The sequence below is a fragment of the Biomphalaria glabrata genome, chromosome 12 (genome assembly GCF_947242115.1).
Source record: "Biomphalaria glabrata chromosome 12, xgBioGlab47.1, whole genome shotgun sequence".
Lineage (NCBI taxonomy): Eukaryota > Metazoa > Mollusca > Gastropoda > Planorbidae > Biomphalaria > Biomphalaria glabrata.
In genome coordinates, this window is record NC_074722.1 from 37,746,593 (window position 1) to 37,761,403 (window position 14,811).

The following is a 14,811-nucleotide window of genomic DNA, read 5'->3' on the forward strand; positions in this document are numbered from 1 at the left end:
TTCTCGTTTTTTTTTTTTTTTTTTGTGGGTTGTTTTTTTTTGTGTGTTTTTTTTAAACCGGTTTATAATACTAGCTTTATATCTGAGATGCAAATTTTAAATAGGTAGTTGTTTCCGGATTAGGCATCTCTCTATATAGTCTATCTTCTTTAGTGGTGTTTTGGGGACCAGTGTCTTCTTCGGATACAACTGATAGGCTAATAGTCCCAACATACTTGTCTACTTGAATAATAATATGATGTGGTGCACTTTCATCGTAAAACGACTGTTTCTTAAATACTCAGCTTAAGTCGTTTCCAGATTGGTTTATGATTGTAATCATACTAACAAGCCTGTTCATTGTTAGCTGGTGTCCATAGAATCACAGGTGAAACATTAACGTTGATTAGGTTTACAAGACGTCAGACATTTACTTTAAACACGAAAATCTCTGGCTTTCTCTAGATTAATACCAATTATATATTATACAATATTTTACATCAATCAAATCAAGGGACATTACTCAATGTTAAAAGTCATCCTTCAAGGTACAGTGGAGAAAGCAAGAAAGAGTCGTCCAAAGAAAAGCTGGCTGGACAAAGTGAAGAATGGTTGCCTGGTCGTGCGGTTTGCGCACTGGACTGTCGTTCGTAATTATCAATGGTCTCGGATTCATACCCCGCCCGCTTCCATCCCCTGTCGTCCTGCGGGAGGTTTGGACTGGGAAGTAGATTATTAACCACACGACCAGGAAGCCATTGAGTGTACGAAGAAATTTTTAAGAAAAAACTTTTTGTTTCGCTATTATTTCAGATTGCAGTGCATAAAACAGTACCAGAAAAAAAAAAAGATGAGGCAGACAGAAAACCATGAGTAGGCCTACATAATACATTAAATTTAATAATGGACGGGCATGTATTGAAAAAAATTTTATCAAGGCAAAATGGAAAGATTGGGGGGAAAACAGTTGACAGATCATATATAGTGTCCCAAGGGAAAACAAGTCTCTTCGTCTGGGCAATATTTACGTAGATTCTAGAATCTATATCTACAATAATCGACAATCTACTACGTGTTGGAAGACCTAGTCAGTTTTTTTTAAATTATTATTTTACAAATGCAAATTAAATTAGAGTTGGCAGATGACCGGCGTTACGCTTCATAAATGTTTCGCATACATCGTGGAAGTTCCTTTAGACATTTGTTATTAGATCTAAATATTCCAAGAATAACCAAACTAGATCTAAAAAGCATCGAGTATAGGATTTGCAGGGCATTTTCTACAACATCTTTTACCAGATCTAGATCTATTAGTACTATGAACTCATTGGATGAAGTTGTGTCTAAATTGAAAAGACTTGCGCCTCTTTCATTAGCAGGTGCCTGTGTCATGTGTGAAAACACAATGATCACAATTAACAATATGAATATTGAATGTGACAATCAATCATTTTTATCAATGACAATGATTTTGAATGATTGAATGACTAGACTAGATGTAGATCTTTAAATATAATCTTAAATCTAGTCTAGATCTTATATATAAATCTAGATCTAATCTAGATCTAGATTCTATTAAATTAATGACTAGACTTTTAATTTATTAATTAGATTTAGACTATAGTCAGTATAGACATAGAACTGTTAATAGTGTAACTATAACTTCAAAGAAGCTATCTATAGCACAGCATTAAACATACTCGGTCCTATGGAGAGAAAGCATCAGGACTGGTTTGATGAAAACAGTACTGAGATCAGAAAACTATTAGACGATAAGCACAAGGTCCACAAATTATGTCTGAACAACCCAAACTCCCAGTCCACTAAAGATGCATTCACTAACATCCGCAAAAATGTGCAAAAACAGCTACGCCAAATGCAAGATACCTGGCTTAGCTAATAGCAAGAAAGTGGAAACAATACAGGAATCTGCTGACAAGCACGATATGAAGAACTTCTACCATGCCATAAACGAAATCTATGGACCCACAAAGTCAGGCTCATCCCCTCTATTAAATGCTGATGGGACAATCCTATTGACAGATAAGGAAGAAATCCTAAAACGCTGGGCAGAGCACTTCGAAAAGGTTCTCAATACACCTTCCATCATAAATGAAGCGGCCATAGACAGGCTACAACAAGTACCAATAAATGAAAAAAATGGATGACCCTCTACGCTAAAGGAAACCTATCTTGCCTTTCAACAGCTCACAAACGGAAAAGCCCCAGGAGCTGACTCCATTCCCGCAGAGGTCTACAAAAAAGGTGGATTAGCCCTGATTGAAAGACTTCATAAGCTCTTCTTAATTATGTTGGAAAAAGAGTCAATACCACAAGACTTTAAAGATGCCACAATTGTTCTTTATACAAGCGAAAAGGAAACCGCCAGATCTGCGACAACCACAGAGGAATATCTCTTCTCTCTATTGCTAGGAAAATCCTTGCACGCATCCTACTAAATCGGCTCATGCAACACATAGAATATGGTCTACTACCAGAAAGTTAAAGTTAGATCTATAATATAGATGAAATAGATCTAAATGCTTTCTTGAATCTTGTGCATCCTGTAAACTGTAGACAATATCATTGAATATCTATATCTATTGAAGGAGGAAAATGTTGTCTATGTCTTTCCTTTATTCAGTCACCCCAATAGAAAGAAAACTATATGGAGAGATCTCTGATTTGGAAACCACTGCGCAGTTCATCTCATATTATATATATCTGCCTAGCTATCTGAACGCTCCAACATAAAAATGAGGAAGAAGAAGAAGTCACTAGCATTACTCTTTCATTCATCTCCAACCTAAACTTTCCTAATTTCCTGTCCTAGCAGTATTAACTCTGTAGCTTAACATATTACTAGTTTCTGGTCTGTATGAATGTAAATTACACCTAATATTGTATCATCCTTTAAATTAAAATTTTAAAATGTTTATCCTTACTGACCATATTTAAATTATTTTTTCCTCAGGGAGCTGGGATAATGTAGGACTTCTAGTGGAACCATGCCCTCCTAAATATGTTAGTAAAGTTATGCTGACCATTGACTTAACATCAAGTGTCCTAGAAGAAGCCAAAGATAAAACTGTAGACTTAATTATTGCTTATCACCCTCCCATATTTGCTCCCCTGAAATGTTTGACACAGTCGTCATGGAAACAAAAGGCTGTGCTAGAGTGTATTGAGAACAGAATTGCAGTGTTTTCACCTCACACGACCTATGATGCAATTCAAGGAGGGATAAATGATTGGCTTTTGTCAGCATTTGGTAAGGATTCATTAGTGATAGCAGTCATGTAGTTGGAATCTTAACCATAGAGTTAAATATATGGTCTTCTTTTACTCAAAACATTGGTCATTTAACATTAGAAATGGATTAAAGTCTTATAAGGCCAGATGCAACATATACAGGTACAGAAAGCACCTGTTTCTTTAATATAAGTGTTAAAGGACAGTTGTTGTTTTTTTTTAAATAAAGGTCTTTCAAGTACATGTGGTATTGAAGTCAGAATTGTACAGTCAGTTACTAATTTCATTGCTTAGATCCTCCTGTGTCGTTCAGCACATTGGTCGGCAAGCTGTCTTCACAAAGATCTGTCACTGGCAATGTCTGAAGCCTCTTACTACCTGGTGTCCACTGATCTAAGGTCCTCCATAAAAGTGTGGTGCCAAGTTATACGAGGACGTCCCAGTTTGTGCTTTCTTCATATTGGCCTCCATGTTATCGCAACTTTTGGTATGGGTAATTCATTTTGTCCTGAACATGTCCCGCAAACCTCATGCAACGCTCTGTCACAACTTCACTAAGTGGTCAACTCCCAGTTCGGCACAGAATTTCCTTGTCTGAGACAAGGCATTTTTGCTTCCCTTCTGACCTCCCTGTCTCATAAAGTATAAGATTCTGTTATACATATTAAAGATGATTTGCAAATAATACTTACAAGTTCTGACAATTAAGTATTCGAAATTGAGAACACCAGCTATTTATTTTTTTTTGTTTCTAGATGTAAAGAAAGACACAGTCAGACCAGTAGAGGCATTAGAAGAATTCCCAGGAGGCTTCTCTCATGTTTTAGAATTCGACCTTGATCCTACAAACTTTAAAGAAATTAGAGATCATCTGCTGTCTTGGCTGCCATCTGATTCAAGAATCAGTAAAAACAAGGAGGCCATACACGTGTTTCCAGTCAAAATTGGATCGTGAGTCAGCTGATTTTTAAGCTCAAAGTAAATTGTCTCTTTGGTGTATCATCTTCTTTTTTGAAGTAACGTCTGTATTATATAAGATAAGATAAGATCTATAGAAAGATGTAAAACTACACACAAGAAAATTAGTTTCCAAAACGATTTATGATCATCACTCAAAGTCCATCAGTTATTGAAGGATCATCATATAGTCAATAGATTGCCCCATAGTCCAATGATTGTTACTTCATCCAGTTATCACATAGTTCAATGATTCTCACTTCATCCAGTTATCACATAGTCCAATGATTCTCACTTCATCCAGTTATCACATAGTCCAATGATTGTTACTTCATCCAGTGATCACATAGTCCAGTGATTGTTACTTCATCCAATTATCACATAGTCCAATGATTGTTACTTCATCCAGTTATCACGTAGTCCAATGATTGTTACTTCATCCAGTTATCACATAGTCCAGTGATTGTTACTTCATCCAGTTATCACATAGTCCAGTGATTGTTACTTCATCCAGTTATCACATAGTCCAATGATTGTTACTTCATCCAGTTATCACATAGTCGAATGATTGTTACTTCATCCATTTATCACATAGTCCAATGATTGTTACTTCATCCAGTTATCACATAGTCGAATGATTGTTACTTCATCCTAGTGATCAAATAGTCCAAAGATTGTTACTTCATCCAGTTATCACATAGTCCAATGATTGTTACTTCATCCAGTTATCACATAGTCCAATGATTGTTACTTCATCCATTTATCACATAGTTCAATGATTCTCACTTCATCCAGTTATCACATAGTCCAATGATTGATACTTCATCCAGTTATCACATAGTCCAATGATTGTTACTTCATCCAGTGATCACATAGTCCAGTGATTGTTACTTCATCCAGTTATCACATAGTCCAGTGATTGTTACTTCATCCATTTATCACATAGTCCAATGATTGTTACTTCATCCAGTTAACACATAGTCGAATGATTGTTACTTCATCCATTTATCACATAGTCCAATGATTGTTACTTCATCCAGTTATCACATAGTCGAATGATTGTTACTTCATCCTAGTGATCAAATAGTCCAAAGATTGTTACTTCATCCAGTTATCGCATAGTCCAATGATTGTTACTTTATCCAGTTATCACATAGTCCAATGATTGTTACTTCATCCATTTATCACATAGTCCAATGATTGTTACTTCATCCAGTTATCATATTATATCATAGCTGTCACTTAATCAAATAATTATCACCTAGTCCATTGATTGTCACCAATTAAAGGACTCCAAATAGTCCAATGTTTGCCAAGAATCTTCACATAGTCCTGTTAATCTCAACTAAAGATCCATTCAGATACTCTAACATATTCTTCCAATCACTCTGTGTCAGTCAGTTGGGTAAGTCATTCAGGCACCTGATCAGAAGTGTCCACTTGTTTCAGTAACATCAGTGTATACACAACAAGTGTCTATCATAGGCCCCACAGTCCAAGTAATAATTTTATATTTTCTTGTTGTTTATATACTTATGTATCAATGGAAATCATGATGGTTTGTACACAAAACAAGTCCCATGATAAGAATATTCTCATATGTGTTACACGAAATCAACCCAGAATGATGTTAAGAAGATAATGTGTTAAGACAACTTAAGGCATTAGATTGCATTGTTTTAGATATGGTACAGCTAGTGGATTCTGGTAACACAGCTTTTAAAAAATTGTACCTCAAGGTTAAGGATAACAGTTCTGTCATGTTTTTTATTTACAATGAAAAATTCTAACTAAATACATCAAGGTCCAAAAAAAAAACTTTTTCCAACTTTGTGTCATTGTGTTCTGCTGTATGACCTCCATCTCTAGTGTTTTAAATGCAATATCTTATCTCATCTTATATAATACAGATGTTGCTTCAAAAAAGAAGATGATTACGTCCTGCGCGTCATAAATTTAGTCATGCATGTTAACCAATGACCTAAATTTTGCCAAGTCACTGGTTTTCCTGGCTAGTTCAGGCAACCCATTCCATTGAGTTGGACTTAAGTATTGGCTGATTCTGTATCACTTATATGGTCATTTTGTGTCCACAGAATGTCTAGCAGTGACCACTGGAGACTCAGTGTAGAGTGTAACCAATCAGAACTGAACCTGATGGTTTCTGGATTGACCCAGTATGGTCATTATGAACATATACGAGTAAAGCAATTAGATAAGGTCAGTACAGCCAATAAAAATTAGATAAGGTCAGTACAGCCAATAACAATTAGATAAACTCAGTGCAGACAATAACAATTAGATAAGGTCAGTGCAGCTAATAACAATTAGATAAGGTCAGTACAGCCAATAAGGGTACCGCGACAAAATAGTGCAGAAAAAAATATATTTCAGTCATTTTGAAAGAACTACTTAGCTATCGTAAAATAGGAATAGAGTCAATATTTTTTTTGTTTTAAAGTTATAATTATTTTTCAGTTATTTTGCAGGAAACAGTTTAGATATCTTAAAACATAAATATGCAAACAGTAAGCAAAAATTATAATAAACTAAAATGATCAATTTCAAAATATATCATTTATTGACATTAAAAAAATGTACTTTCAAAACAGGCAAAGATACTTTTCAGATTTATTCACACACACACACAAACTTTCACAAAGTTAAATTGTAGGAAATGTCACGTAGAAATTCCATCACTGCTTGAATCACATTTCAAAATCCTAATTTTATCAAGTTATGCAATTTAAACATTGGTGAAAAAGGGTCATGATGTAATATTTAAAGTACTCTCGTTCTCTGCAAATAAGATCTATTAATATTGTAAAAGATAGAGACATCAACAAAAATTCTACCCAGGACATTAAATTACTAATAATTCAGTACTTTTAACTAGGGGTGCACTGGATAGTACTTTTTGATACCCAGCTGGAGCCGGATATGACCGGATAGTAAAATTTGATATTCGGCCAGAGCCGGATTGTCTTGTAAATAGCTTGTATTGCTGAACATTTTACGAAACTGTTAAATCACATACCTATATTTGTTGGTATTATTTTTTTTCCTTTTATATACCTTATTGTTTTAAACTCTGTTACTGATTGATTTATTAAAGCTTAACAGTATAAACAAAAATTAATCTGTGTAGCATGAGCGTGTCTGTGTGTATGTACGAGGCCACCAACCATAAAGGCTGTGTGTTGGAGGGTCAATGTAAAATATGTTAGTAAATATTTAACTAGTTACTAATGTAAATCTCTCATCTGGCTTGTACGATGGTTGGATGTATGTGTTCAAGAATTTCTGACCAACAACTGGTCATCAGACTTGTAATTTTAAGTCCAAAGACTGCTTCTGGTTCTGGCTTCAAGGGCTTAATACTGATAGCTGTTAGTTAATAGTTGGAATCTTAAGCATAGTAGGTCATATAACAAAATGTAATCATAAATAGTTCTAAATCAACACTGATAACAGTAAACTCAGGTGTAGCTCAAGGAACAGTCTTGGGTCCACTACTATTTTTAATTTACATAAATAATTTACCAAATTGCATTTCTTCAGGTACAAAAGTCAGATTTTTTGCAGACGATTGCATAATATATAGAACAATAAAAACAACACAAGACACAGATATTTTACAAAGAGAATTAGATGAATTACAGAAATGGGAATCAAATTGGAGCATGTCTTTCCACCCAGAAAAATGTCAGTTGTTAAGAGTAACAAAAAAACTAAAACAAATTAATTCCACTTATCTTATTCATGGCAAACCAGTAACACAGACTAAAAACGCAAAATACCTAGGTGTTATAATAAATGACAAACGAATATTCACATTTGACTAGAGTAACACTTTTAGTAAAATCACTAAATTTAGAAAGCCTTCAGGACAGAAGGCTCAAAAGTAAAGTAGCAATCATACATAAAACACTGAACCATAATCTTCAAATACAAAAACAAAATTTAATAAAATACTCTGAAAGACACAAAGATAAAGGCACATTCCTCGTCCCATATGCTAGGACAAATTTGTACAAACACTCCTTCTTCCCTAGTGCTATTAGAGCATGGAATGGGTTGCCTGAGCTAGCCAGGAAAACCAGTGACTTGGCTGAATTTAAGTCATTGGTTAATATGCATGACTAAATGCATGACGCGTAGGACATAATCATCTTCATTTTTGAAGTAACGTCTGTATTAGATAAGATAAGATAATTAATTTACAAATACACACTAAATGAACCATGAAAACTCCAACTAACCAGGAAATAACAAATTATTTAAGTATAAAAAAAACTCAATGACAGCCGCCAGTCCCCTTCTACTCCAGCAAACAACTAACTAAAAATCTCTTTCTCATACAAGGAAAACTAAAAACATTCAAAAGCAAAAGTATACTGGTCTACAAGGAAAACTAAAAACACTCAAAAGCAAAAGTATACTGGTTACATTCATACCTGGGAATATAAACAAAGGGATATAACTCTTACACACAGCAATAACACATTCACTCTTGCCATACCTGCCCCTGACACTTATATGGCATCCTTGAAAGGACCAACATGCTAGATCCATCCTAAACTTAATATAGTCAGCCTTGAGCTTCTTATTTTTTTATCATACAATTAAAGAATGTCAGCAATAAAACATTTTTTTTTGAGAATCACTGTTAATTAATAATTAAGAAACAGTCAGTCATTCACAGTATAATCTTGACCAGCTTTAAAATAGAGAAAACAACCAAACACATAGTATAATGTACACTTTGACACTCTTTCTTACCGACTCCTGCATTGCTATGTGTGTACTAGAAATGTTAGGGTAAAAAGCCAAGAGTCCAAGGCGTCATTTTTTTTGGTGCACATGGGTTTTTCCTCTTAATAATATTAGCTTGTGTTGGTGATAGTGTTGTTGTTTTTTAATGCACCAGTTTTATGGGGGGGGAGAGATATCTAAGAGAAGGTTTGCTATGCTGCCTTTAGGTGCTTAGCAGACACAACTCTGCTCAAGTCGGGTATCGAACTCAAGATCCCTTGATAGGTAGTCAAGCATTAAGAGAGGGGAGAACTGCTGTATGGCTGACATATTTCAATAATAGCTAATGCCCAGGCATGTTTCAGATGATCCATAGTTGCTTCGGGACTGAAGAGTGTCATATCATTGCTTATTTCATTTGATTTTTTAAAAATTATTATCTTTTTTTTTTTTTTTTTTTTTAGTTACCTTTGGCAACTACTGGCATGGGCAGGCAAGCCGAGTTGGCAAGTCCTGTCACTCTTAATCAAGCTATCACTAAAGTGAAAAATCATTTGGGATTACAGTATGTCAGTGTAGCTACAGCTCAAGGTGGGAACATTTCTTTGATTTGAATTAATTTTCAAACATTATTTTAAACTTTTTGTATAAAGAAGATTGTTCAAACCTGGCCTGCTGCCATCTTACGGGAGCTTTGGGCTAGGATAATACAATCCAACTAATAGGAACTATTTGTAGTATCTGAGTGAAATTGGTGTGAACATATTTTTTTTTGGTTTTCTATAGTTATAATGTTTTGTTTTGTGTAATGCTAAAACAAACACATAAAAATGCTCCTTCTTCCCTAGTGCCATTAGAGAATGGAATGGGTTGCCTGAATCAGCCAGGAAAACCAACAACCTTTAAGAGTTTAAATCATTGCTTAACATGCATGATTAGAGCGACACATGAAATATGTAGGATGTAATTATCTTCTTTTTGGAAGTAACATCTGTAATATATAAGATAAGATGCACAAATTGAATTGTAGGACGAATTTCCTCATGGATAATAAAGATTTTTATTTATAGTAAAACAAATAAAATACAAATATAATTTTTGGATATATTATCATGATTTAACATATTAGTCACAGCATCTCATTCTTGTTATGACTAATCTGAGTATTTCCCCAGTCTTTGTAAATAATGGTTAAGTATAGGTATTAGATGCTGTTATTTAACCGATTCATGTGGATTTACAAATGGTAGGTGCAAAATCTCTTAAAACAGAGTGCTTCACTAATTAATTTTAGTAGTCCACAGTTTTACTAAGCAAGAGTTTTGCAGTTTCCTCTTTTATTGTTGTATATCAGGCTTTTCAATTGTACAATAAAAAGTAGGGGAAAAAAAACAACTTGTGAGTGTTTGTGTCAAGTAATTGAAAGTACCTGAAATGTTAGTGTCAAGTAATTGAAAGTACCTGAAATGTTAGTGTCTAGTAATTGAAAGTACCTCAAAAATGTTAGTTTGTACTTTGTACGTGTACTTGTGAGTGTTTGTGTCAAGTAATTGAAAGTACCTTAAATGTTAGTGTCAAGTAATTGAAAGTACCTGAAATGTATGTGTCAAGTAATTGAAAGTACCTGAAATGTTAGTGTCAAGTAATTGAAAGTACCTGAAATGTTAGTGTCTAGTAATTGAAAGTACCTCAAAAATGTTAGTTTGTACTTTGTACGTGTACTTGTGAGTGTTTGTGTCAAGTAATTGAAAGTACCTTAAATGTTAGTGTCAAGTAATTGAAAGTACCTGAAATGTATGTGTCAAGTAATTGAAAGTACCTGAAATGTTAGTGTCAAGTAATTGAAAGTACCTGAAATGTTAGTGTCTAGTAATTGAAAGTACCTCAAAAATGTTAGTTTGTACTTTGTACGTGTACTTGTGAGTGTTTGTGTCAAGTAATTGAAAGTACCTTAAATGTTAGTGTCAAGTAATTGAAAGTACCTGAAATGTATGTGACAAGTAATTGAAAGTACCTTAAATGTTTGAGTCAAGTAATTGAAAGTACCTGAAATGTTAGTGTCAAGTAATTGAAAGTACCTGAAATGTGTGTATCAAGTAATTGAAAGTACCTGAAATGTTAGTGTCAAGTAATTGAAAGTACCTGAAATGTTAGTGTCAAGTAATTGAAAGTACCTGAAATGTTAGTGTCAAGTAATTGAAAGTACCTGAAATGTGTGTATCAAGTAATTGAAAGTACCTGAAATGTTAGTGTCAAGTAATTGAAAGTACATTAAATGTTAGTGTCAAGTAATTGAAAGTACCTGAAATGTTAGTGTCTAGTAATTGAAAGTACCTGAAATGTTAGTGTCTAGTAATTGAAAGTACCTGAAATGTTTGTGTCAAGTAATTGAAAGTACATTAAATGTTTGAGTCAAGTAATTGAAAGTACCTGAAATGTTTGTGTCAAGTAATTGAAAGTACCTGAAGTGTTAGTGTCAAGTAATTGAAAGTACCTGAATTTTTTGTGCCAAGTAATTGAAAGTACCTGAAATGTGTGTTCACTTTTGTATTTTCAAGCACTTTCTGTCCATGTCTTATAATTGACTTTTAGTTTCTTTTATCCACTTTTCACAAGTTTTTTGAGTTGCCAAAATTGTATCTTTTGTTGTCACTCCCATTTGTTCTACTGATGCAAACACATAAATATGAACTTTTCTTTATGTATATCAACACAATAGGCCTACATTTTTAGTTGTCAATCATGATGAATCTGGTCATTTCTTCTCTTTGACATAAAAATGATTACACTTGCTGATATAAATGTTTCATTGCTTGTTTTGTTTTACAAGTTTCGGATATTTCTTCAGAAATAAAGATTGTTACTTCCTAGTCCAGACTCCTGGAAGAAGACGGGATGTCAGTGGACTGGATTTGAACTTCGGACCCATTCAAAGTGCATACCAAACTACTTCGCAGCCAGGCACTGTTATTGTTAATTTAATTATTTTTAAAGAAGTTATTCAAGAAATTTTAAAATGGTAGATATTTTATTCTGTCAATGTTCTTTTGCAGGAGAAAGTGAAATCCAGTCAGTGGCTGTGTGTGCTGGATCTGGATCAAGTGTTCTCAAATCTGTCAGATGTGACCTTCTCGTGACTGGTGAGATGTCCCACCATGAGGTCCTGGATGCTGTACACCGAGGATGCAATGTGATTCTCTGTCACCATAGCAACACAGAGCGAGGCTATCTGAAAGTGCTCCAAGAAAAGCTGGCCGCAGTTTTCAATTCTGCCGTTTATGTTTTCATTTCAGAAATGGACAGAGATCCACTTGTAGTGGTTTAACTTTTAGAATGTTGAAATGTTTATTTCGTACATTGCAGGATTAAAAAAACATAACTGTATGTGTATCATGTAAGTGCCTTAAAATAACTTAAAGTATGTAAAGAACGTGCAAGCTGCCATTCAGGATCTGAGTTTCTCATCTACTATTATGCCATCTCATCTTTCTGATATTTTTAAGCCGCTTCATTACTAACTTGTAGGTGATCACTAACTGGCTTTACTATATGATCTGTTATCATTATCTGCTTGAGAGTGGCTGTAGCCAACATTATGTCTTTCAGTTAGTTTGTAGAAATATGTCAATCTTGAGTCATTGTGCACTAGTGCACTTCTTATGTTTTTCAAGATACTTATTATGTGCCTAATATTGTTTTATAAACTAATGTCATTTTCATTTTTTGTTGGCTTGTCCAGCACTTGGCTCCAGACCTGATTTGGTTCATTTAAAGCTTATCTGTGCATAATTAATATATTTATGACTTTTTCTAAATGCTTGTTTTGTTGAATTGGAGAAAAGATTGAATGAAATGTAGTGACACTGTGGAGATAGAAATCACTTTATGAACAAGTATCTTTGTTCTCCATATTTTGTGGGAATATTTAAACATAAGCTAGTTGAGTTCCCCTTTCAGACATTTGATCAATAGGGCACATCTGTTTCTGTGGCCCAGTGTTAACGAGGGTGTCATGTGGCCAGCACAACCAACCAACCGCCTTTACTTTTCTCCAACTTATGTCAGGTATCCTTTAGAGTTGGATAAACTCAGAAGCGCCCTAAAGATCCCAAAATTTAAAATCCCAGTCTTCACCAGGATTTGAACCTGGGACCCCTTGGTTCAGAAGCAAAAGGCTTTACCACTCAGCCACCTTACCTCTATAAATATTATAACTATTCAATTAAGTACTGGTTGTCACTTGTAACATGAAACTAATGGCTCCAAAGTCGCTGGTAAACTACAATAACCATACCTATTGTAGATTGGATCAAAATATTTCAAATAAAAACACACTGGGTTCATGTTCAAAGCTCTGGGGAGTTCGGCTTGAAAAAAAAAAACAACTGTTTGACAAGCATAGAAGTTGTAGAAGGATAGGGATGACATTATTAAAATAAAAAAAGAATGTGGATCATTTGAGTTTGAAATTCAGTTTAATGAGTTCAATGTGGTTTCAACTTTACAACGTTTATGTCATACCGTACAGGCTTGACTGTTTAGATCATGTGACTTGAGGTAACTCATTTTATTATTTAGTTTGTGTAGTGTGCTTAAAATATTTAAGTTCAAGTTAATATTTTGATGCTTGAATTGTTGTGTGGATCCTTTGGAATCTGAAAGTTCCTTATCGCATCATCCCCCAATCAATGTGGGAAGCGTGGTCGAGAGGCTAAGTACACTTGAACTTGGCTTGTCTTGGCTACCTATGAAAGGGCTCAAGGTTTGATACCTGACTCAAGCAGAGTTGTGTTTACTGAGCGCCTAAAGGCAGCACGAAAAAACCTATCAGATACCCCCTACCCCACTGGTCCACAAATGAGATTGGACCATAGCTCTCTGAGCATTCTATAAGCATGAAAGTAGCGCTGTATAAAAGCCATAATACATAATGTGACACGGATCATTGAATGAGGCTAAATGTTACTGACCTGAATATATTTATTTTATGTTTTAAGTTTTTTTTTTTATTAAATCAGTAAAAAAAAAAAAAGGTACCACACAACTATTGCCCTAATTTATTTTATTTTATGCAGATTTCTTTAAGCTTTTTTATATTAAATCAGGAAAGTTGGTACCACACCTGCACTTAACAATTATGATATTGAATATCCCATTGTACTAGTTAAGACCTCATAATTACGTGAATGTACCTATCAAATGGCATAATGTACTATTTGTATCATTTTTCAATCTTCTTTTATTTTCAATAAACTGCTGGTCTTTAAAAAAAATATTGAAATTTTAGAAAAAAACATTTAATGACTTTTCTTCTAACTGATCTTGATTTATTTGTTGGTTAGGAAATGTGTGAAAATATCATGTTACTTTGGTTGTTTTCTGTATCTGAGATCAACAAATAAAAGAAATACGTTTTCTATATTAATTTTAAAAACTTTGTTAAAATCACAACTTATCCAACAAATTTGTGATGTTCCTTAAGAGTAGATTTAACAAATTACTGATGTTCCTTAAAAGTAGATTTAACAAAGTACTGATGTTCCTTCAGAGCAGATCTAACAAAGTACTGATGTTCCTTTAGAGCAGATTTAACAAAGTACTGATGTTCCTTAAGAGTAGATTTAACAAAGTACTGATGTTCCTTCAGCGCAGATCTAACAAAGTACTGATGTTCCTTCAGAGCAGATTTAACAAATTACTGATGTTCCTTAAGAGTAGATTTAACAAAGTACTGATGTTCCTTCAGAGCAGATCTAACAAAGTACTGATGTTCCTCAGAGCAGATCTAACAAAGTACTGATGTTCCTTCAGAGCAGATTTAACAAATTACTGATGTTCCTTAAGAGTAGATTTAACAAAGTACTAATG

General features: G+C 34.1%; 1 protein-coding gene across 1 annotated transcript; it reads left to right on the forward strand.

Annotated features, from left to right (window-relative positions):
- The first annotated feature begins 1,126 nt into the window (after window positions 1-1,126).
- LOC106075422 (NIF3-like protein 1) lies at window positions 1,127-14,368 on the forward strand. The gene is made up of 6 exons (XM_056005655.1): window positions 1,127-1,358; window positions 2,954-3,250; window positions 3,987-4,182; window positions 6,285-6,408; window positions 9,408-9,534; window positions 11,997-14,368. Exons 1-6 carry the CDS (start codon window positions 1,145-1,147, stop codon window positions 12,266-12,268), a joined length of 1,230 nt encoding a protein of 409 aa, XP_055861630.1. The 5' UTR covers window positions 1,127-1,144; the 3' UTR covers window positions 12,269-14,368.
- Window positions 14,369-14,811: the final 443 nt, after the last annotated feature.

Coding starts and splice junctions, on each gene's coding strand:
- LOC106075422 (XM_056005655.1), top strand. CDS start 1,145: ATGTTTCGCATACATCGTGGAAGTTCCTTTAGACATTTGTTATTAGAT. Junction 4,183..6,284: donor TTTCCAGTCAAAATTGGATC/GTGAGTCAGCTG, acceptor TTGTGTCCACAG/AATGTCTAGCAGTGACCACT. Junction 9,535..11,996: donor CAGTGTAGCTACAGCTCAAG/GTGGGAACATTT, acceptor GTTCTTTTGCAG/GAGAAAGTGAAATCCAGTCA.